The 24,334-nt window shown below is 51.0% G+C and overlaps 1 protein-coding gene across 1 annotated transcript in view; it reads right to left on the bottom strand.

Annotated features, from left to right (window-relative positions):
• Positions 1–24,334, bottom strand: part of DGAT2 (diacylglycerol O-acyltransferase 2) — a 34,947-nt gene that overhangs the window by 4,544 nt on the left and 6,069 nt on the right. The window contains exons 2-7 of the mRNA XM_003923484.3: positions 14,704–14,832; positions 9,235–9,342; positions 8,792–8,862; positions 2,970–3,174; positions 2,159–2,333; positions 992–1,194 (exon numbers count right to left, since the gene is read on the bottom strand). Coding sequence (XP_003923533.1) covers positions 992–1,194; positions 2,159–2,333; positions 2,970–3,174; positions 8,792–8,862; positions 9,235–9,342; positions 14,704–14,832 — 891 coding nt within the window. The remainder of the gene's footprint in view (positions 1–991; positions 1,195–2,158; positions 2,334–2,969; positions 3,175–8,791; positions 8,863–9,234; positions 9,343–14,703; positions 14,833–24,334) is intronic.

A 24,334-nucleotide genomic window follows, 5' to 3' on the forward strand; every position in this document is an offset into this window, starting at 1 on the left:
TGCTATTTCTGAAATTTCTCCCAAATCATGCACATCTCTTCCATCTCCACTGCTACTCCTTTAGCCCGAGCCACTGGCTACCAAAACAGGCTCTGGGCTGGTCTTGTGGCTTCCATTTTTCAAACCCATTTTCAATCTAACAGCTCCAAGGATCATCTAAAAATGCAAATCTGAACCTCCCCTCCCAAACACTCTCCATTCTCAAGGTGAAGAGCAAATTCCTTCATACTGCCCACAGGACCCAGCCCTCCCCCACCACAGCTGTGCGTGGAAATGTTCCTGCTGCCTCCCTGTTGTTTTGTCTCTATCTAAAGGTACAAAGCAGGACACCTGGCCTAGGAACGCAAAGATCTGTGTGAGCTTTGGCCCTCAAGTCCACTGCTGAGGGCCCACATGCTCCTGGGGGATCCATTAACATGCACACACACACCCCTACAATAGGTAGTTCTTTAGAATCCTCTAAATGGTCCCAAATATACCCAAAACAACACAGATGAGGGCCAAGTGCACCCAATGCTTTCCACTCTTCTGACAGGTCTATGCTGCAATCATATTAATGTTTTTCTTTCTGTTCTTCAAAAAAATTACACAATCTTGTTTCTGAACTTGATTTAGGCTGTTGTTTCTGATAAAAATTCTATTTCCTCCTCTCTTTTGCTAGATAATTCCTATCAGTTAGCAGTGCAAGAGTTACGTCTTCCCTGGGATCTGCTATGACTCCCTAGAGCACCTGCACATCCTCATCACATTCCCCCACTAGTCTTTGCTATAATAGTTTTCCCTAATAGACTAGTGGGTGCTCCAAACTCAGAGACTGCAGGTTTTCTCTTCTCACGCATCAAAGAGTTTGCTTGGCTCATTGCATAGGCTTGATTCCCCCAACTCTACTCCTACCCGTCATGACCAAGCCCATCAGCACCCAACACTTCAAAGTCCTCATGGCTAAGGGCATAACCATCAGAGCCAGGTGGCCTGCAGGCTGGGGGCTTACCAACAGTGGTGATGGGTTTGGAGTAGGGCACCAGCCCCCAGGTGTCGGAGGAGAAGAGGCCTCGGCCATGGAAGATGCATGGAGCAAAGCCAATGTATTTCTGGAACTTCTTCTGGACCCATCGACCCCAGGAGCCCTCCTCGAAGATCACCTGCTTGTACACTTCATTCTCTCCAAAGGAGTAGATGGGAACCAAGTCAGCTCTGGAAGGGAGAAGCCAGGGTCTATCACACCCTAATTACTGGCTTCAGTTTCTATGTCAGCCTAGAAGCCCTGGACACTGGTCAAGTGGCCCCCTCCCCCAACTGGGTATACCAGAATTACCTGGGGTGTCCCAAGCTCACATGTTCCCTCTCTACCAGGTTCTGATGGGCCTTCTGCCCCACTGCTAGTGACTGGGGAGCATATCAGAGCTCTGGGCCCCCCAGGCAAAGGGAAGAATAAGCACCCTGCTCTGGAATGCCTGTTTTCCACCTCTTTCTGCAGGGCTGCCTCTGCCGGAAGTTCTCTCTGTCCCACTGCCAACCCAGGACTCTCTCAGGCCTGGACTCATACCATTGTGTCACAGTCTCAGCACACTGTGTTGTCACCGTCTGTCTCTCCACCCTCCCCTATCCTTGGTGCTCCCTGAAGGTAGGGACTGGGTCCAATTTAACTGTGTCCCCAGGGACTGGTCCAGGGCTGAGCCTGCAGGGCAGCCTCTTCTTCCAAAGCCTGAGGTAAGGTCCCCAGGGGACAAAGAAAAGAGCTGCTGTCCTCCAGCCACATTCCACACCAACTTCCTTCCTGACCTCCTGTTCTCCCAGCAAAATGATGTACTCTGGCCCCAAGTGGTCTAGTACTGCATCTAAGCCTGGACTCTCAGCCCACTTGCAAGGGCCCACAGGCCACAAGTTACATCTGTGCCCACCCAGACACCCAGCCTACACGTGGGCAAACTTGGCCCACACTGTGCAGTCTGGGATCCAACATCCCCTCCCTAACAAAATGACTTCCATGCCCTCCTGGGGTCTGGGTCTTGCTTTCAGGGGCCAAGCAGCCTGCTGCCCCATGCTGAGGAAAGCACCAGAGAGAGAGAGAGAGAGAGTGTGTGTGTAAAGCACTGGAGGGTGTGTGTATGTGTGTGTGTCTGTGTGTGTGTCTGTGTGTGTGTAGGGAGGCACTCACCCATGGCGCAGGGCTAGTTTCACAAAGCCCTTGCGATTCCGCAGGGTTACTGCATTCTTTCCGGGCATGGAACTCAGAGACTCAGCTGCACCCCCAACCACGATGATGATGGCATTGCCACTCCCATTCTTTGAAAGCAAATAGTCTATGGTGTCCCGGTTGACAGGGCAGATGCCTGAGGGGAGGGGAGGACACACAGTCAGGGTTACCCAGGGATCAACTCCCTATCCTCAGTACACAGTCAGGTGCAAAACACAAAGAACCCTGGACTTGGGCCCCAGACCTAACTCAGCTCCTTTGGAGTTGACTAGTTCTGCGTAAGCTATTTATTTTTCTGAGCCTGAGTTTCCTCATCTGGAAAATGCAGCTAATGATACAAGGCTGTTTTGGGAATTCATGCATTTGGCAAATATTCCCTGGGCCCTAATTCTGCCAAGTTGGTGCGAGGTGCTAGGGATCCCAATGCATAGGCTGGTGGGAGGCTTCAGGAGGGTGAACAATTACAGTGCCAAGGACAACAATCAGGTTGTACAGAGGGCAACACAGTGGCTGGGGGTTCCCAGAAAAGGGGGTCAGAGGAGGCTTCCTAAGGAAGATATTATCCAAGCTGAATTCTGAAGACTGTATGGACAGCTTTTCTTCTCAGCCCTGACTCACTGTGTCTGCAGCAGGTTGCATCTCCTAATGCAGGCCCGTCTCCTAATATAGCACCAAGGAATGGTGTGTTGGTTCCCTGTGTCACCCTGCTTGATGGAGAGGCTCAGGCCTTGACAAGAGTGCCCAGCAGGAGCAGGCAGGGGTGGACTCTCACCTCCAGACATCAGGTACTCCCTTAGCACAGGCATTCGGAAGTTGCCTGCCAGTGTAGCCAGGTAAGGCCGTATGCCCGGGAACTTCTTGCTCACTTCTGTGGCCTCTGTGCTGAAGTTGCAGAAGGCACCCAGGCCCATGATGCCATGGGGGTGGTATCCAAAGATATAGTTCCTGGTTGTCGGCAGGTTGTGTGTCTTCACCAGCTGCAAGGATGACCTTGGGTTAGAGGAAACTGGCTGGGAGAGGGGTACTGGGGCACACCCAGAGGGTAGGGAGGGAATGGATGTATCATTTCCCCTGGGCTTCCATGGGCCTGAGGGCTGCAATGACTCTCCACACCTGACCTCAGACTCTCATCCTCAGGGGCACAGTGCTGGTGTTGGGCAGTTACCATTTGCACTGTGGGTCTCTGGGAAGGGGTGGACCATGTTTGCTCTTCTTCCTCTCAGTCCCTAGCCAAGCACAGAGCAGCTCCTCTTCTGCTTTTTTTTTCTTTTCAAGACGGGGTTTCACCATGTTGGTCAGGCTGGTCTTGAACTCCCGACCTCAGGTGATCTGCCCACCTTGGCCTCCAAAGTGCTTGGATTACGGGTGTGAGCCACCACACCCGGCCCGCAGCTCCTCTTCTTTACACTCTGCCAGCCTCCTGCCTTCCCTCCCTCTGGGCCCATCCTCCTTGCCACAGCCAGAGTGATTATTCTAAGACTCAAATCCAACCCTTGTCACTCTCAGACTGGAGAGGGTGTCTGGCTTCATGTGAGTAAAGTCCAAGTTCCTGAGTTTGGCAACTAGGGCCTTGGCTGCAAGCTCTGCCTCCACTATCAGTCTCCCTGGACTGTGAGCTCCTTGGAGGTAGGGTCTACTTGACCCTGTGCTCTGAGGCCTCCTTAACAGCTCACAGAGTGAGACGGGCAGCCCACCTCCTACTCCCCTGGCCTGGAGAAGGGACACTGCAGCTGGCTCGAATGGAAACTTCCCCACAGCCTGCTGGGCTCAGCTTAAGTTCTGAGGCAGAAAGGACAGGACAGGACAAGCGACAGCCCTGTGCCAGCCAGCCTAGGGTAGGGATCAGTGTAAGGCTGCAGCAGCTGAGGACCCGATCTGTGGTATTAAGGACACTGGGATGCTCCAAATGATGATTGGCTTCCTCAGGGCCCACCCCCTGCTCTGGGGTTGGTGCTTGGAGGGGTGGGTGACACAGTTTCCCTAAACCCTGAGCCAAGAGAGACAGAGCCTGTGACAACTACCCTGCATTACAAGGAACGTGATCAGGGTGGAGGATGCTGAGAGAGATACTGAGTAAGGGTATTCTGCTCATAAAAACATCACTTTTATTCTGATTAGAAAAATAATAAATAGGGCCAGGAATGGTGGCTCATGCCTGTAATCCCAACACTTTGGGAGGCTGAGGTGGGAGGATCGCTTCAGCTCAGGAGTTTGAGACCAGCGTGGGCAACGCGGTGAAACCCTCATCTCTGTAAAATTACAGAAATTAGCTGGGCACAGTGGCACAAACCTGTGGTCTCAGCTACTCAGGAGGCTGAGATGGGAAGATGGCTTGAGCCCAAGAGGCAGAGGCTGCAGTAAACTGAATTGTGCCACTGCACTCAAGCCTGAATGACAGAGTGAGACCCATCTCAAAAGAGAAAAAAAAAAAAAAAAAAAAAAGAAAGAAAGAAAGAAAGAAAGAAAGGAAAATAGTAAAACTCATAGAGAATTTTAAAAATATAGGAAAGCAAAAAGAAAATTTAGAAACACCTGTAATATTTCCATCCAGATAATACAATCTGATGTATTGAGTCCTTTTTCTACTCAAAAATACACATGCTCTTTTTCAAAACCCACAAAATTAAGGTTATATGAGTTGATATCATTTTTATATCATTTTCTACCAAACATAAAGCTATCTGTCCTTATCAAAATCCCCTGTTCCACATCTTCTCATGGCTGCATTAGTATTCTACTGCACAGTGCTCTTGCATGTAACAGCACAGACTCGAACCCTGATTGATGAACATTTTTAAAGCTTCCAAAATTTCCCTCTTAGAAGTAATGCTTCAATAAATACCTTATCTTTGTCCATATATCTGATTGTTTTCGTGAGACAGATTTCTATAAATACAATTCCTGGATAATAGGAAATGAACACGTTGATCTTGTTGGCTGCCCTGCCTCAAGAAAGGTAACGTCAATGACACTCCCACTGGAGTGCTGGAAAGTGCCCCTTCCCTGCACTCGTGCCAGCTGGAAGCAGAATCACTGGCCACCAGCAGAATGTCAAGAGCTTCTGCGACTCTAGATTTGGGAACCTCCTGGCAAAGTTGAAGGACCTTGGGTGTAATTCTGGGGGAGAGGTGCTGCTGGCTGGCCTTGGAAAATTGAAATCCCAATCTTCAGGTGACAGAGGGCTCAGGGGGATGGAACAGAATGACTGGCACCATTCCTAGTTCTGGTGCTGTCAGTCTGTGCAAATGTAAGCAAGTCTCCCTCAGTCTCATTCCCACTGCTTGGGACATTGATGGTCTTCTTCCTGCTTTGCCTTTGGTAAGCAGATTAAAGTTGCTCTAAAACCCAACCAATTCTCAGCTGCTCCCCCAAATAAATGGGTAACAGCAGCAGTCTAATTCATGGCTAGTGGGGCTGGGGACAGTGAAAAGATCTCAAAATCTAGTTTACATGAGCTCTGTGAGATTGCTGTTCTAATGTTTTGACTAACAAGTAGGTCTGACCCCCAAGTTAGCTCTCAGTGAAGCTGGAATTAAAAAATTCCTTGAGCCAGTTTTGATGAAAAAGGTAGGCAGGCATTGAGGGAAGAGCTGGAGCAGCCAATACCGGGCAGGAAACTTGGAAACTTGCTTCTGAGCTCATGGCCAGGCCTGGGATAGTCACCCTGGCAGGTGACCATCATGTCATACAGCATCTTTGTCCCCTTCCCATGCCCCCCACTTCTCATTGGGCCCCGATAAACAGGAACCCACAGCACAACATGGGCTGGCAGAGCCCTGAAAGGTCTAGGCCATTCCTTGGATGACAGGGGGGAAGCTGAGGCCTAGAGAAGGGAGTTACACTTCTCCTGTGGAGGTCACGGCAAATCAACCTGCATGTCTGGAGCAGGCCACTCGCTGCACTATTCCCTGAGCTGCTGGATGAAAATGTGTCACCCAGTGGGCCCCTAGGTGGCTCTTTCAATCATTTCCTCCCTCTCCAAGGCTCTATCTGATGGGATATTTGGTTGAATGAGGTGCCTTGAGACACAGTGCAGGTCAATGGCCTTGCTGTAGGACCCAGAAGAATGTAGGCATCTGACCGGCTCTGATCTGTTTTCATGTCAGACTGTCCTCCCACAGGGCTGGAGAGAACGTCCGTTCTGGAGGGAGTGGGAGAGACACCACCAATGAAGGCTCTGTTGACATGCCTGCTCTGTGTCCTCTTGCTACCTGTTTACCATGGCAAAGTCCCAGCCTAATATGATACCCAAGCCAGGCCTGCTGGCTAATGTCAGTCTGGGACACATTCCTATCAAGTCACTCCTTATACTCTGCCTCCCAGGAGAGTAAAGGTGCACAGATAGGCTTGTCACACCACAGCACTGAATAAAGGAAGAAATCCAGGCCCACAGAAGAGCAAAGACTTAAGTTTACATGGCAAGGCATGGTGATGGTGAGAGGAACACAGGAGTAAGAACATGGGCCCCAAGGCAGACAGCCCTGGTTTCTACACTAATCCTGCTACTACTTAAGCTTCATGACCATGGGACAGTCCCTTCTCTCTGTGCCTCAGTCAGTCTATCAGTGAAATGAGGCAGATGGACAGATAGGTGATTCTAAGCTTAGTCTTTCCTAGTCTCCTCTCCATGGATCCTGCCTATACCTCGGGGAGAGGTGGCCTGGGGCACTGCCTGCTTCTCTTCCAGGTGGCTGGTGGTCTTGGTGGCTGTTGCTAACACACAAGCCCCACCTGTGCCAACAGAAAGGATACTCTCTGGGCCAGATGAGCTGCTCCGGTGGCAAAGAGCAGAGTCCCACCAGGAAGGGAGTAGGCAGGTGAGTGGGTACAGTGGCAGATCTTCATTATATGATCATTGGCAAGAGGACAGGAAAAGGGGGTGGGACAGGAGGGTCATGCACACCCCTGCAGAGTGTCAGACCTGATGTCACATCACCAAGGCCAAATCCTGCCTGTACAGAAGGGGAGACGAGGCCCCAAGGGACAGGGCCCAGCCTATGCCCCAGGTTGAGGCTCAACACCCCAGCCTGCTTTGGGCCATTTGGCTTATTGTCCTAGTGCTCCAGAGAGCCCTCCTAAGGCCCATTTGCATGTGTCCTATGGCTCCAACTCCCAGCTGATTTATTGGAACAGAGATGTGAGAAGGATATGGGGGGTTGTTTTGGTTCTTTCGGAAGGGTGGAGATCAGATAGGGAAGGACAGCTGCCTGTCCCAGGTCTGACCAATGGTCATTAGGTCATCCTGTTCTAAGTGGAAGGAGTTATTAACCTCCTGGAGGCTTCCAGAAGACCAAGTCACAGTGGTTACAGAGAACACTGGGGCCTGGCCCCTGACATAAGAGAGAAAGCAGAGAAGCCTATCATCACTCATACCCAATTAGAACTGATCACTTCTCATCATATAGACAGCTCCATTTTGCAGATGAGGCTCAGCAGGCTTGAGAAAGTCTGCTCATGGCCCATGGCAGAAAGTAACAAAGCCTAGCAGGATCCATTAGACAGTGAGCCCACCCCAAGGGCAGGGCTGATGTGTACCTACGCCCAGCACAGAGCCCCGCACTGGACAGGAAGCAAGGGTGGCAGGTCAATGAATGGAGTGACAGGGCAGGAACTTAAACGCAGATCTCTAGCAGCAAAATGGGAGAGGAAGACCCAGGAAGCTAGAATCGATCCAATGGGTAAATTCAGGGATTGAATCTCTCCCACAGAAACAGGTAGTAGGAAATCAGTGGAAAAGAACTTAGGCCCTATTATGGTTGCAATGTTGCCATCATCCCAGACTATGCAGCCTGGACAAGTCCTGCCCATCTCTGAGGCTCAGTTTCCTTACCTTTGAAATAAGAGGGTTGGGTCCTATGATGCAACTTTCTCCCAACAAAAACAGCTTCCAATTTTCTGCAGTCAGATAGATGGGGTCAGGAAAAGGAGAAGGAACCCTGACCCTGAGAAGCAGGAACGTCCTGGGAAGACTGGGCTTAGGCTAAGGATTAGCAGAAGGAGCTGGCCCTGCCACCCCCACAATACCGGATGCAGTGAAGGAATGCAGGGTTACCCAGCCACTACCCCCAGGCAGCACACCAGGATATCTCAGTCACTGACTCACAGCAGAAAATATACACCACCCTGCACCTGCCAGAACACTTTCACACTCAGGCACTGCCTCCACTCTTCAGCACCCTTCCCTTCTGTGGGGGTACCTCAGCAGCTAGGGTGTGCTGGGACTAGGGTGTTGAGTGAGCTAGCCATATAAGTCTTTCTCCTGTGGTGAAAACCTTCAGGATTCTGCCACAGTTATCCTCAAGTCACCAGTATTGCCCATATGCATCAAGGCTAGATGGCTGTGCCTCACCAGCCCAGCTTGCAGGCCAGAGAGAGCCAGACAGAGCCACAGTTTCCCTGTCAGGACCTCGGGGCTGGCTCAGAGAAGATGGGTACTCAGAAGAGCAGTGGGGTCCCCAGCACAGCTAGTGGCACAGTAGGAAGGAAACCCAGAGACCAACTGGTCTAAACTTGCTTCCCTGTGGGTTGGTTAGGCACAAGTTCAGATTTACGATCCATTCCCACCCTCCCAAGACAACACCCACAGCACTTTACCTGGATAGGAAAGTAGTCTCGAAAGTAGCGCCACACAGCCCAGTTTCGAACCCACTGTGACCTTCTGCCACCTTCCAGGGAATAAAATACAGAGTTGGTGGGGTTGGGGGTACATTTGGGCAAGGCAGACCAGACAGGGCCAGTGTGAAACCCAAGCAGTGACCATCACCCCATGCAGCATCTTTGCCCCCTTCGCACTGGGCTCCTTTCCACATTCATTGCCTCATGTTATACAAATCCTCGACTGTGAACTATTTTGAGGACCAGAACAGTGCCCTTTGAGGAGCTTTTAACCTCCCTCCAAAACTACCCACTGAACTAGTTCAGTGCTTTTCACAAAGCAGGTGTTAAAAGAGACAGCACTCAGGATGAGGCCCTTCAGCTTGTGTAGGAGGGAGAGCATCCCCAGGGTGAGGGGTAGGCAAGGGAGGCCTTGCACTTACCTTTCTTGGGTGTGTTCCAGTCAAACACCAGCCAAGTGAAGTAGAGCACAGCGATGAGCCAGCAATCAGTGCAGAATATGTACATGAGGATGGCACTGCAGGCCACTCCTGGGGGACAGATGGCCACAGGTCAAGTCCTGCTGGGTCTCTTCTCCCCCCGGGCCATGGTGGATAGAGTATTTACTGTGGCACTAAGCTAGGCACAGCTGGGGCCATGGGCATGGGGCCCACATCCCCTAAGAAATAACTACAGGAATGCTCAGCACAGTGAGGCACAGGCTCCCGAGACAAGAGGAGCTTCATCTCCCAGGCTCTGATGGACTGTCCTGGCATCGAGGGGCCCATGGGCTTCATGTTTTCTGAGCAGGAGCACTGAAGGAGACAGGCTTCAGTTCTTGTGAAGCTGTTCTTACTGTCCCCTCCTTGTGTGCCCCCATGCCAGTGCCCAGCCTAGACACTGTGGATAAGAGGAGGGAACACCTACCCAGTGCCTCTGCATCTCAAGACTTGGGCTGAGCCATTGTCTTAAGGGTGATGCAGGGCAACTTTGCCACATTTTAGAAATAAGAACACTGAGGCTCAAGGAGGAGGTAACTTGCCCAAAGTCACCCAGTAGGACAGTGGCAGAGCCAGGATTCAAACACAGGTCTGACTCTAAAGCCCATTCTCTGCATCAGATTTTATAAATTCACCAAAGTCCCAGACCATCACTGGAGGGACCTAAGAGGGGATGCTTGCCCAGGACGAGCACTGGCCCCCTTCCAACATAAAGGATGGTCAGGCAGTCCCAAGCCAAAGCGCAGAGCTCAGCCTCCCTCCCCTCAAAAACCTCAGCAGCCAGGCACAGTGGCTCCCAGCACTCTGGGAGGTTGAAGTGGGTGGACTGTTTGAGCTCAGAAGTTCAAGACCAGCCTGGACAACATAGCAAGACCCCATCTCTACAAAAAATTTAAAAATTAGCTGAGCAAGGTGGCATGTACCTATAGTCCCAGCTACTCAGGAGGCTGAGGTGGGAGGACTGCTTAAGCCAGGAGTTTGAGGCTGCAGTGAGCCATGACTGTGCCACTGCACTACAGCCTGGGTGACAGAGGGAATCCCTGTCTCAAAGGTTAAAAAAAAAAAACCCTAACAGCACACTTGGAACACTTGCCTGGGGGCTGGCTTCCTTTGCTCACCATGTTCTGGGCCTGTAGGCCATAAAACAGACTAACCTGGCCTGGCACAGAAGGGAAGGAGAGCTTGTGCCATGCCTAGTTTATCTCATGGCTTGCCACTAGCTGCCCTCAGCAGGCTTCTTTCCTTCCATTTTTTACCCAACCTTTAAGGCCTGTCTCAGACCTCAGCTCTTCAAGAAGCGTTCTGCATCATACTATCTACACATTATCTCTTGCCCGTGAATTCCCCACACTGGGGGGCCCCTTCTTCTTTGATCCCTGGCATTCAGCACAAGGGCAAAGGCAGCAGGTACTTGTGTTTGGTAGAAGCATGGCCTCCTTCCAGGACTCTCTCCACTGCCCAAGAAGGGAGGCCAACCCTTGCTGTGTGCCGAACCCCTGGTGGTCCCAGGCATTGTAAGCTGCCTGGCTCTGGATGCCATGTTCTCACCATGCTGAGCCTCCTCTGGTTTCCCATGGGAGAAGATAAGGCTGGATGTAGACTCTCCATGAGCCTATGGGGAGGGAAATGGTAGCCCCTTGTTGCCCCCCAATCTAGCCCTGTTTTAGACTCCTGAGCCAGCCTCTCCCCTGGGTAGCTAAAAATAGGGTACAACTCTCTTGCTGGGAGGGGCAGTGAACACCGAGTGATGAGATGTCCAATTTTTCAGGACCAGCTTAGGAGTGTGACATCGCAGATAGGGAAGATGAGTTTCTAGGGAAGCATGTGCAGCCTACAAGAGCCTGTTAAAAGCTAACTGTGAAAAGCTTACAGTAGCTTGGTGAATAGCTATGTCTACAGGCTGCCTACAAAGTCATCTTACTGTTCAGCAGTCTGCCTGATTCCCTTTCCTAGGCCTGAAAAGGGATGACTCTAGCCCCCCACTGACTCCACAGGCATCCAGGCTCCTCTAGTGGTATCCTCTAAATGGATGCTACAGGTGGGCCAGGCAGGGATCATTAGTTTCAGGCTGTGGTCTGAGCATTCTGGAAACCTAGCTTCCAGCAACCTCTAACTCTCTTGAGGGGTAGAGGGACCAGAGGAGCCTGAGCTCCAAGCCTCACTGCTTAGAGGGCTGGTCTCTCTGAGAAGGTAGGTATCCCTACCCATTTGTCCTTAGTCCACTGCTGAGGCAGCCTCAGTGGAGAAAAGGAGACCTGATGGGGCTTCCAGAGACTGAATTCTAACCTGGCCTTTCTCAGCTGGGGGCTCCCTCCCTTCCCCTATGTGTCCACAGTCCTCTCTGAAACCACTCACCATCCCTTTCATCATATGCCTCCCTCATTAGACTCCCTCCAGCAGACAGTCCTTTAGCCCCTGAGCTCCTTGGGAGCAGAAACCAGGTCAGATTAATCTCTCCATCCTCAGAAACGAAATACAGAAAGAGCGAAAGGATGAACTAAATCCACCAAATGACCTTCCTTTCTCAGAGCCTAATCCTTGTCCTCTGAACAGCAGCCTTTGCTCTTAGGTCGTGGGGCTGCAGCAAAAACCACTGTCGCTGAGCTCATGAGAAGCTTAGAAGGCCCTGCTTGCCCCACACATGGAAAGCTCAGGACCACTTTCACACATCACCCCCTCCCTGCACATCATGATGGCCTACAAAGAAACTTATGATATAAAATTCTGGAGCCCTGAGCCCACAGTGCAGGGCAGCCTGTGGACGTTCAATGGCAGGGAAGGCAGCAGTGTGGCCTGGTGAAGAGTGTGGACTCTGGGACCAAACAGACCTGGAGCCTTGGCCCTGCCATTTACTGGCCAAGCCCCATTCCTAAGCCTTAATTTCCTTACATGGCATTAGGAAAATTAAATATGATGTTTGAACTTAGCCTGGCACATAATATCCATGGACTTTAATGGGGAAACAAATGACATCTAAATTTTCACATATCTCTTATAGAAATTTGGCATTTCCTTCACTTACCAATGTGACAAATCACAGAATTATTAGCAGTACTTATGACATGAATAGATAACAAAGGTATTTTCATGGAACTTTGGAGCAGTTGCAGATATCTTAAAAAATCATTTCTTCTCGTCTCTACTTAAGAATTATAGTAATTATTACACTTGCTACTAGATCTTTTTTATTTACTGTAATAAAAAGGCATCTGTTATTACATGTCTAATCAGCTTTTTTAAATGTGTAGATATTTTTATATATTTTTTTCTTTTTTAATTTTTGTTTTTGTTTAGATATTTATATTTTATTATCAGTAGTTTCCTCTGAAATCCAATGCACCTTGTATTAAATACTCTAAAACACTGAGAAAAGACACAGACCTCACAAGAATACCAGAGAGTTCCATGGCACGAAGTGGTGGTCCAGAGAGAGACCAACAGAGCCACCATGGCCTTTGCTTGCCAGGTAAGCCTCTGCCAGCAGGTTTGACAGGCAGAGGTAGGGAGTGGCTGGGGCTGCTGAGGGTGGTAATTAGCAGTAGCTCAGCAGATCTGCCTGTTCAACCAGGTCTTGCAAGGCGAGGGTGTTCAGAAGATGCTGGGCCGGTTTCTGGGATGTGGTTGGGTCTGATCAATTGTTAACCTGCAGCCTGGGGCCAGTCCCCATCACATGCTATATGGGCTGGTGTTCTACAAGCTGCTCAGCTCCCGAACAGCCAGGCCCATACCTACTAAGACAGGGATAGTGGTGGCTTTTGGGTGCAACAGGGAACAAAGGGAGCTGGTATAGCAGACTAGGCACGGAGTCTGGGAGGCTGGAGTCCCTGGGTTCTTGTCCTGGTACCAGTACTTTCTTCTTCACTTCCTTTTTGAACGAGGAGGGGTCACACTATGCTCACAACTCTGGGGTTCTAGTAAGTGGCCAAATGCAAGCCATGCTAGGGGTCTGAGCCGTGAGGGAGTCCGTTTAGTTTGCTCAGTTCTTCCAACCAGTGTTTGTCTTCTTGAGGCTGCATGTCCCTGTAAGACTTTGAGGACAGCTATGCCCCTTCTCCTGAGAAAAATGTGCATATACTCTCACATATAATTTTGCATCTAATTTTAAGGGTTCATGGATTCCTCCCCCAAAGCCTAAAGGTGAAGACTGGCTGTTTCAGCCCTGGTTCACTAATTCTGGGCTTCCAGTAAGGTGGGCTACCTGGGGAATGCACTGAGTTTCTGCTCAAATCCCAACTCTGCGATTTAATGTGCTTCACAGTATGAGGTAGTTGATGAACTCTGTAAATTTCCATTTCCTCACCTGTGAAGTTCCATCCTTTGGCCCTGCAAACATGGTCTCAGAGTCTCAGAGCCCCCCATGCGCCTGCTGGAAGGACAGTTGCTCAGCACTGACATGGTAAGTCCTGATGAACCCTACCAGCCTATACAGTCCCAAAGAGTGGGTCACCCAGAAGCACTCACTCATAGGCACTGGAATGTACTCTGTGATGCTCTGCAGCAGGTTCATCTGCTTATCATACTGGGGAAGCTGTCTGCTATGCTGAGAGCACAGGGGTCTGGGGAATAAGAAGAGGGCTCTTGCCTCTCCTGAGCTAATCTGTGTTGTCCTGCCCCTGGCCTGGATGGCAACCTAAGGAGTGAGGGTATCTAGCCAGACCTGCAGAAAAAGCAACCAAAGCATCGACATGGGCTGTGCTGAGAGACAGCTGGGAGCAGGCCTTGGGAAGTAGCTGGGGAATGTGTTCAGCAGAGGATGGGTGTGGGCTGGGAATAGGGTCTGAGGGTACCTCCCAACAACTCCTATGTAATGGGGGCCCATCATGACCGGGCCCTGTGCCAGGTGCTCTCATTTTTTATCTTCAATCATCACAAAAGCCATGTGAAGCAGGCACTTTCCTCGCACTCAAAATGAGGAAACTAACACTCAGAGAGCTCAAGTAACCTATGTAAGGTCATGGCTTGTTTGCAAGAGATTCAAGACTTAAACCTGGCAACCACCTTAAAGCAAAGTAACATACCTGCTGGAAAATGTCTGTTGGTGGGCAGGGTGGCACTGTGGGAAAGGCACAGGCTTTAGTGGTCCTAAAGCTAAGTAACTTGCCCAAGGTGACACAGATTTGATTAGGGAATCAAATCTGTGTCACCTTGGGCAAGTTACTTAGCTTCTCTAAGACGAGGTTTCCCATCTGTAAATGGGAGCCATCACACCACCTCCCACTGAATCTCACTGAATCCTCATGCATGTTGAGGGGTAGCGCACTTGATCTGGAATATGGAAAGGTGCTAGGGGGGCAGCCTGTGTAAGAGTTACTCTTACCCCCTCACCCCTGCAGAGCATAGCTTCTGCTCTAACCTCTGTTGGGGAAGTGGACCATGCCTGCCCAACTACTCTCCCTCTAAGGCCCAGCTTACCCATTACAAGGAAGGAAAGGACCCACTGGAGCACTGAGATGACCTGCAGCTGCTTTTCCACCTTGGACCTATTGATCCAGGTGACGGAGAAGAGGTCCTGGAGGGCGGAGAGGATGCTGGAGCCAGTACCTACGGCAGAGGGCAGATGTCAGTCCACTGTCACCCTTCCCTTCAGCTGTGTGGTCCCCAATACAAACTCCACCTCCCACAGGTACTCTTCTAGATGTGAGAAGAGCATCCGCTACAGAATCAGACAGACCCAGGTTCAGATCCTAGCCCCCAACCCCATGGCTTTGTTACTCTGGGCTGTTGGCATACTTCCCTGTGCTCTAGTTTCTATAGATACACAATAGGAATGGTATCCTACTCGAAGGGTCATTCTGGAGACTACATGAAGTATCTAAAGAGGCTAGTCCCAGGGTTGGGCCTTGGAAAATCTCTCGTAATTACCAGTTCTCTTCTGTCCCCTCCACCCCAGTCAAACTCCTGTCCTTTATCTGGATCTAGTACAAATATTTAATCTTTGCTATCTGTCTGCGAGGCCAAGGACAGAGGTTCAACATCCAATTTGCAATGTTTTTTTTCTCCAAGTGTACTTTGAGCATCCCCAATCCCTGCCCTACCTCCTGCATGTCCCAGACTAATACCTCTTCTCCAAGGAGCTGAATCCTCTTGCCCCCACCCCCAATACCACTGATTGCCACACCACTACCACTTTCAGAGAGATTTACATCTTCAGCTTCACCTCAGTGCACAAAGCGTGGGGCCCCAAAAGGAGTCAGGTGGGAGCCTTTGCTTCTCCAAAGGGCCCAGTGGCCAGTGAGCTTCAGGCAGCATGAAGGACACTGAGGGCTGTAATTATGTTTGCTATCAAGCAAGTGCCAAGCCTGGAATTTAGGACGAGATGTCCCCATTTAATTGGCTTGGTGCCCCCAGGATGACGCCCTGGACTCCAGCAGCTGATGGGCAGTGAGGACAGGAAGCCTGGTGACTGCAAGAGATGGCACTGGAAAGGAGCATGGGTAAAGGTTCCTCACTCATACCCCATTCCTTCCAGCAGCTGAAGGAGTAGGCCACCTCGAACCCCTCTTTGCTGAGCCCCCAGTTTATGCCCTTTGCTCAACATATCTTCACCAAGAGCCTACTGTGTGCCCATCAAACATTTCTTCATACCATCTACTCCATGCAAGGCCCAGAGCACAGATGAGTTAGTCACAATCTTGTTCTTGAGGATCTCATAACCTTTCAACTGAGCATATAAGCTGGGAGCAGGGAGAAAGAGGGATTTAGGGGCTATACTCAAGCCTTTGCTTTTCTTTAAAATCTGCAGAACAGAGCCACAGCAGAGTTTAGAAAGAGACCTACCCTTATCAAGTTAACAAACGCTTTGACTTTTAGGAGGAAGGTAGGAAATGCGAGGCCTCAAGATGGCCCCTTTCCCTGGAGGAAAGGGGCTTGGTTTAGCAGAAGAGTTAAACCTAGGTTCAGACTTTGGTTCCACTCACTATGTGACCCCAGGCAAGCTCGCAGGGCTCACTGCCATATCCTCACTGCATAAACTGGGTGCTCAGTAGCATCTAATAACTTCACAGGCATAACTGGGGTGGAGGCGGCAGGATGTGAACTCACAAAAGCATATAAAGAGGCTGGGCCACAGAGCCATTCCAGAGGTCTGCCTCATAATAGCTCCTTCACCCGCTTTATAAAAATCTTACCTTCATAGGACTTTCCCACCTCCAGAGTTGCCCAACAATCCATCCTAGAGCCTGAGGGCCCTCTGGGGTCATCCAGCATAGCCTAATTAGACAGCCAGGGAGACTGAGGCTCAGAGACAGGAACTGACTGGCCCAGGGCTACCCAGGTAGTAGGCAGCAGAGCCAGGACTGAAACTCAGCATTCCTGACCCTGCTTAGAGGATCTCCCCTTTCCCCAGAGCAGCTGCTGAGTGCAAAGGCTCTGTACACAGGACACAGTGGGAAGGTAATGCTCAGGCCCTGATCAGCCTGTCCAGCAGTGGAGCCTAGACAGATGAGTTCATCACATGCTTATCCTTGAGGGTCTCACGATCTTTCACCTTCACCTACAAGTGGGGACAGGCCTGGGTGAGTATATAAGGGAGGGACGTGAAATCCAGGCATAGGCTTGAACCCTTGATCCAAGGACTGGGTATGGCCAAGTCATCTTCCAGCCAAGTCATCTTCACTGGCTCTGCCTCCTGAGCCATGGCTTCCTGCTTCACTTGGAGTTGGTTAAATGGCAGGTGAGTTCCTGCTCCATCTGAGGCAGGCTGAATTCCCTGGCTAGAGAGAAGACAAAATGTACTCTAGTACTTTCCTACTCAAACTGTGGTCTGGGAAGGGCAGCATCAGCATCACCTGTGAGCAGGTTAGAAATGCAGGACCCTGGGCTCCAGACTGGATCTACTGAATCAAAATCTGCATTTTAACAAGATCCCCAGGTGATTAAGTCTGAGAAACACCACTATAAGTGCTTCAGTCCAAGGACTCAGGTAGGGTTGAGGGACAGCACTGGGGGCCACCACCTTCTACTCTGCATGAAAAAAAGGCAATGGATGCCTTCTCGTGGCTGACTGCTTCCCGTTGCAGGCAGGCCCCCGAAGCTGGAGGTTTGAGGGGTGCTTAGGGAACAGGTGCGCTGGGAGTCAGCTTATCAAGCTCCCAACCTTGGTGCCAGGGCCAGATCCTGTCCAGTTCTCCTGCTTGAAGGAGGAGTATAGAAATTTCACTGATGTCATATCCTGAACTGAAACAAGCGAGAAGACCCAAAAATTCATCATCATGCCTAATTCAAATCTTTCTGTTAACCTTATTAAATGTCTTAAAATTAGGTAAAGTCATAGTGCAGGAGACATATACCACCTAGTTCAACCCTCACCTCATTATATAGACTGGAAACTGACGGCCTGTGGGAGTCTCACAAGTCCCACAGCAAGGTGGATTAGAGCTCAGGCTTTTCCCACACTGCTCGTTTGGTTCTCACCCTGTCTTATCCAGCCCCAACTACCACCCACAGCTTGCTCTGCTAACAAGTGGGAAATGCAGTCTACCAAGTGAACCCTCACTTCTTATCTGCCTGGGCAACTGTACTGGGACTGCTGCAAGGTGGTGAGCTCTAGGTCCCAAATACCAAATGCCAAGTGCTTCTATGGGGGTCAGAGTGGGGAGGTTCCTGGAGAGGGAGGTTGGGAGGACTGCTCCTCTGCATTTCTCAGGCCCAGGCCTTCTCAGACGATCCCAACCTGGCTGACCATGGAGCCCAGGCCTGGGACCTGGCCTGGCCATGGATGTTGAACCCCATGTGGGCCAGTAGGAGCCCTCAGTCCACCTAAGAAATATTTTAGGTAGAGGCCTTCCCTGCTTTGCTCACTTGAAGATTCCCTGAGAATGAGATAAAGCAACAAATCCTTCAAAACCCAGAGATATCTAGGGCAGGAAGCCTTTGGAAAGAGAAGGCCTTTCCTTCTCTGGGATGATAAACTTTAAGGTCTGTGAAAGCCTGGAATTGCCAGGGGCCATCTTACCACCCATGAAGATAACCTATTTGAAGATAAAGTCAGACCTGCACAATGGAGAAACAAGAGAGAGTCCTCTTCAAGGCATCCATAGCCCCTGACCTTGTACTAACTGCTGATTACAAGCTGATTCTGCATCACACTGGAAACTGCCCGGGGGCCAGGCCTGAGTCTGATCCTTATCTGGATCCTCAGTGCCCTGGCCGCCCCAAGGGGGTGCTCTGGCCACTCCTCAAGCCACTGAGCTCCCTCTCTGCAGGGCTGAGTGACAGCTATGATGCACAAGAGGCCCATAAAGCTTTGGGACACCCCCTCTTTCCCACCCATGCCCTTGCACAGGCACTTGGACTCCTGTGAGTTTGGCATCAACACCCCATTCTGATGGTGACACTGGGTGAAGGTCACTCAGCCAGAGACTGGCAGAGCTGAACTCAATTCAGGCCCAACCTCCAGGCTTGCATCTGCCTCGATGTTGTGGGTCCCCCAGTTCCTTCTGTATGCTCCCCACAACAAAGCAGGGGGAAGTGGTAGGGATCTCGGAAGGGAAAGGGATAAATGAATAACCTGTTTTCCTTCAGAGCGGTAGGTCAGGAGAAGGCATCTTCTACAGCAGGTAATGTGGCAGCACGAGTTAGGGTTCTAGTCTCAGCTCTGCCACCAACTCCCATGCTAAGTCTCCTCACCTCTCTGGGCTTCAGGGCTTCAGTTTCCCCATCTATGAAGTGGGGGTATGGAGGGGGAAGTCTGTGATCTCTGGCATCCACCCTCCTGAGGACTCCTGGTAGGGTATTTGGGACTTAGAGCTTACCACCTTGCAGTAGTTCTGGTATAGTTGCTCAGGCAGACAGGAAGTGAGGGTTCGGTTGGGCACCCCTAGACCACTGCTAGCCCTTGCCACCTGGCTGTCAGTAATTCCTCTGCCCCAGCTGTGGCTGAGAGGAGCCCAGCAGAAGCTGGTAGGGATGCTGATGCTGCAATCAGATGCCACCACATGCCCCCACCTTCACACCCAGCCTGACTGTTCGTGACTCCTGAGTGGGGCCACCAGGGAGCCTCAGCATCCAGCCGAGTCCCAGCTCCAATCTGCTCCCTCACCACACCCGCACCCTCTCTGCCCACTCCCACAGCACCAGTGTCACTTTACTTGGCCATCCCACTGCCAGTGACTCCTGGGTGCCAGGACTTGGTACCTGATTTGTCTGTGGTTAAAGGAGCTCATAGAAGTTTACTGCATGGTTGAGCAAATCCATAAGTAAATCCAGAGCTACCTCAGAGGCAGCTATAGGCCTGGATGCCCAAGTTAGACTGGGCTGCCTGGCAGGAGGCCAATCCAGCCCCATCACTGAGGACCAACCCCAGAGATGGGGTATGAGCCTCTCTTGCCCTCCCTAGGCACAAGTGTCCCCGCCTATAAAGGGAACACAACCCTGCTACCTACATTTGTTTTGTGGGGGAGATGAGACAGGCTGTAGGGGAAGATTCCCAATAACCAACTCAAATAGCTGCTCCCGGGCAGCACTTGCTTTACACAGCTCATTTGCTCCTACATTTGGGGAAGGCAGACGGAGTAGAGCTGCCAGAGAGACCCGGAGCACCTCTCTTACCACCTAGAAAGTAATCCCCTTCTCCTGCATCTATGTGGGGTTTCACCGTCCCACAATACTCTCTGGGAAGGCAGGCAAGGGGAGGACTGGCAATCCGCTTCACAGAGAAGGAAACTGAGGTGAGGTGAGGCCAAAAGATTCAAAATCACTTGCTCGATGTCAGGGTGTGGGAGCCAGGACTTAAGGCAGGCATTCAGGCTCCTGGTCCCCCATCACCTGTACAATGCCACACTGTTGAAGGTTGGCCCCACTAAACAAGCCAGCTCATACCCAGACTTCAGGAACACAGCTTGGCAAAGCCTCCTCTGTCCATATCATGCTTAAAGTCTCATGGGGACGTTCTGATGAGATTGGCAGTACAAGGAGTGTGATTCCCCTCTACATCCCAACCCATGTGCTTCCAAGCAGCCCTCAGACCCAGGGCCCAGTGCAGGGCTGGAGTGTTGAAGGGTGTCTGTGAGTACCTCTTTGCCCAATATCTGATACTGAAGTGACAAGGAAGGCCACACCCTGGGGCTGATGAAACCCAAGTTTTCTGGGCTTCCTCTTACATGCCTGAGAGCAGCAGTATCTGAGCCCCAAGCCCCTAAATCTGTGAAAGAGGGCCCTGGCCTAGCTCTGCCCCTGCCTGGCTCTGTGAGCTCAGGCAAGTTACCTAACTCTAGCTTTGGGTTTCTCATCTGTAGGATGAGGGTCATAATCCCCACCTCACAGAATTGTTGGGAACATTAAATTTTAAAACGTGTATAAGGCGCATGTGGCATTTGTTAGGTGATTAAGCAGTGGCTACTGGCATTGCTCCTCCCACCTCCAGAGAGGGAAGGGGTATACAAAATGAGAAAGCAGAGTTTTTCCAGAGGCGCATGGCCATAGGTGTGTGTTATGAGAAGAGGTCGCAGAGTGACGGTAGCGCAGAGGAGGCTCCGAGGAGGCCACGAGGCTTTGCCGGGGCCCCAAAGACAAGATCTAGGGGGCAAAGAGGAGGGAAGTGGGCAATGTGGTAGGGGAAACTTCTGGAACAAAGCCTTGAGGGAGTTCTAATGAGACAGACCAAAATACTCAAGAGCCCAGAAAGAGGGGTGCATGACTGCCCGAAATAGAAGCTGAGAAGAAGTTGGAATGAGTGGTCAAAGGTGGCTTCCTGGGGGAGGTGCGTGGGTGGGGATAGAGTAAGACCCAAAGCGTAGAGCACATACAAGGTACTAAGCTCTAATACTAGTCCTGGGGAAGGTAGTGAGTACAGAAGATGATGTCCTGCCTGTTAGGATGTTTAACTTCTGCTGAGGGAGAAATAAAAAACCTATGTATTAATGCATGATGTAACATCAGACAGCAATGAGAGTTATGAAGAAAAATAATTTGGGGCAATGATATAGAGAGAGGGGTAGGAGGATCCCTGGCCTATGGAGAAGAGGCCCTGAGCACACATGGGGAAGCAGTGGTAGACAGAGAATGTGGGCAGCTCACGCTTCTGGACAGCTCACACTGCTCCCTCTACCCACCTCCACACTGCTATCTGGTAGGGGGCATGCCAGCCTGGAGAAGGTGTAGAGAACGGGGACTGTGAGTCAGGAGAACCCGGACCCTAACTCATAGGAAGTGGCCTGGATGAATCACTTCCTGTACAAGCTTCAGCTTCCTCATCTGTACAGTGGGGCTAATACCTACCTCGTCAGATTGTTGTGGGAATTAAATGAGATAATGTATAGGCAAGAGTTCATAAAAAGTAAAGACTGTATGAATGCTGGTTAATTACCAAGTAAGCCTCGGTGTCCTCTCTTGTTTGATGTATAAAATAATGCCCGCCCTGCCTAGGAACAGAGGCGTAGGTGACAGGCTGGCTTAGGATTCAAACCCTGGCTCTGATTCTTACCTGCAGTGAGACCTTGCAAGTCACTCCCCCGCAACCGGGACTCAGTGTCCTCCTTAGCTTTAATCCAGGATTGTCATGAGGAATCTAAATAACTTATGGAAAAGGGCCAGAGTGTCTGGCGTGAATTTAAGAGAGCCAGAAAGATGCCAGCGAGCTAAGAGAGGTGTGAACAGCCTCTTGGGCTCCTTGAGGTGGTGGTGGGGGGGTGTCACCCTGCCCACATGCCCAACCCCAAGGATGTCATACCTGGGCCCATCTGGACCTAATGTCTGCCCTGGGTCTACGTGAGTGAGAAGGTCATCCCCAAGTTACCCCAAAGGGCCAAGGACAAGTTGCATGCAGACAGAGAAAGCAAACAAAGTTTTTTAAGAGGTGCATGGTCACAGGTTCTATGTTATGAGAAGAGGTAGCAGAGTGAGGGTCAGTACATACTGACCCCTGGCGGGCTCTTCCAGCCCCAGGGAGGTCTAGGAAGTCAGGCCAAGTGCCAAAGAGATGCCACTTCATCAAGGCTGGAGGTGAGCTCTCTTCCAGGCTCCTCCAGGCAGGTACCTTTCAACGGGAGTCCACACACATGATGATGAGAGGCCCGTCATGGCAAAGCTGCCATCTCTGGAGGGTCATGCCTGCCACTATTAGAATCCCACGCCAGGATGGGGCTCCCACAAGCCTCACACAAGAAGCTGTCCCCACTTGGTGCCTCACCATGTGCTCAGCCAGAGACTCCTTCCTCCAGGAAGTCTCCCCACACTCTCTGACCTGCCCGCAGTGCCCCCAGGTAGAGTTCTATTGCTTCCAAGTCTTGTTTGGTCAGTCTTTTAGCACATGCTTACCAGGCATCCACCAGGCACTGAGCACTGGCCTGCTAGAGACCAACCTGTTCACTTTCTCTGGAAAGTTTTCCTTCTTCTCTGCCTAGGTTGGACTGACCACATCCCTGCCTGTCCCATCTCACCCCTGAATGACTGAATGCTTGAGGGGACTATGATGAATAAACAGGGCCTAGACAAAGACAAAAAAAAGTCCACCCACAGCTGACTGACCTGTGCCAGGACAGAGGGTCAAGCAGAGCTTTCTGGGGAATCAGGAGGGAATGTCTTCTCCAGCTGGAGAGTGGTTAATGTCTGGGCAACAGTGGAAGGCCCCAGAGGAAGGGAGAGAGAAGGGTGAAGGCCAAACACTAACATTCATACCAGTGCTTTCTAAGTACCCTTTACATACCAGGCTCCACACCAGGAGGGGAGCTTCTAGACCCTGCCTCTCCTCTGCTTCTTGGGCATCTGCTAGAGGCTGAGTTCTGCTCCTGCGCTGCCCACCCCAGATATGGTTGGGAGACAAGGCTGCAAACAATTATAACGAAGGGTCATTCAGGACCAGGAATGCAGGGGAGGCCCCCAACCTCCACAGGAGGGTGTTCTTATGGATGCCTTCCAGGAGGAAGGTACAGGGGCAGAACCCCAGGTAGCAGAGTTCTGCAAAAGGCATTGCAAAAGCTCGAAAATGAGAGAGAGGACAAGTTTGAGGAATTAACTGCAAGTAGTTTAGCCAGACTGCAGCACAGACTGTGTGAGTCTAGATGGAAAAGACAGGTCAAGGAGTCCTGGCCTCTATGCTGAAGGCATAGAAGACAGCCAGTTCAGAGCCCACTCCCTCCACTGGTGCCTAAGAGCCCTAAGACAGCTAGCTAGCCATCTGCCTGGTCCCAAAACACCAGCGAGTTCTTTTCTGCAAAGACTAATAATCCCATTTAAGGGTTCTGTTTTGCAAATGAGGTATCCTTGAAGCAGGACCCACTGGGACATCTGGCCCAAAGGGGAAGCCAAACTACTGGAGAGTCAGCACACAGCTATGGTAGGTGTGCCAGGTGGGAAGTGGGCTGTCAGTCCTCAGGGCCTGCTGCAGGGAGCCAGGCTGAGGATCTGTAGACTTGGTGGTCCCCTAAGCCTCTTCCTCCCCTCTCTAGGTTTTCCCATTAGCATTAAATTAGGAAGTTGCTAACTTGGGCCGTCTGTGCTCTGCTAGAATCCACTAATGAATTTTTATCCACAGGTCACCCTAAAGGGAATATAAGCCCCTCCTCGGGCTACTCCATACATCTGGGTTTCCATCTATTCCGTTTTCATCAAGTAGGACAGAGTTCCTAGAGGTAGAGCCAAGGAATTGAGGCTCTTAGGATGCCATGTTCCTGAAATCGAACATGGAGCTACATCCAGAACCCTGGACATGATTGCTGAGGACCCCAGGGGCCCGCTTTCCCCACCCCCACCCACTGTGACCTAGCACATTCAAAAGTAGCTACTGCAGTGCAAGGGGTTACCATGGCAACACTACCAGCTTGTGGTTATGTCACCAAGGAATCTCCAAAACATGTCCCCATTGCAATACATGGGCAAGCATGGGAGACAGGTTCTTCGGGGGGCACTTACCTTGGTCCCAAGTGGATAAGTGCACCATTTTCACAAGGAGAAGCCGAGGACAAGAATAAGGAGGTGGCTGACCTCAAGGGTCCCAAAGCAATTAGGGACAAGACTGGAATCACATTTCTCCAGCAGGGATGAAGGGAAGCCAAGGGGGTCCTTGGCTCAATCAGTCCTCCTCAATGTGCAGATGAGAAGACTGAGG

Source organism: Saimiri boliviensis, chromosome 6, assembly GCF_048565385.1.
Source record: "Saimiri boliviensis isolate mSaiBol1 chromosome 6, mSaiBol1.pri, whole genome shotgun sequence".
Taxonomy (NCBI): domain Eukaryota; kingdom Metazoa; phylum Chordata; class Mammalia; order Primates; family Cebidae; genus Saimiri; species Saimiri boliviensis.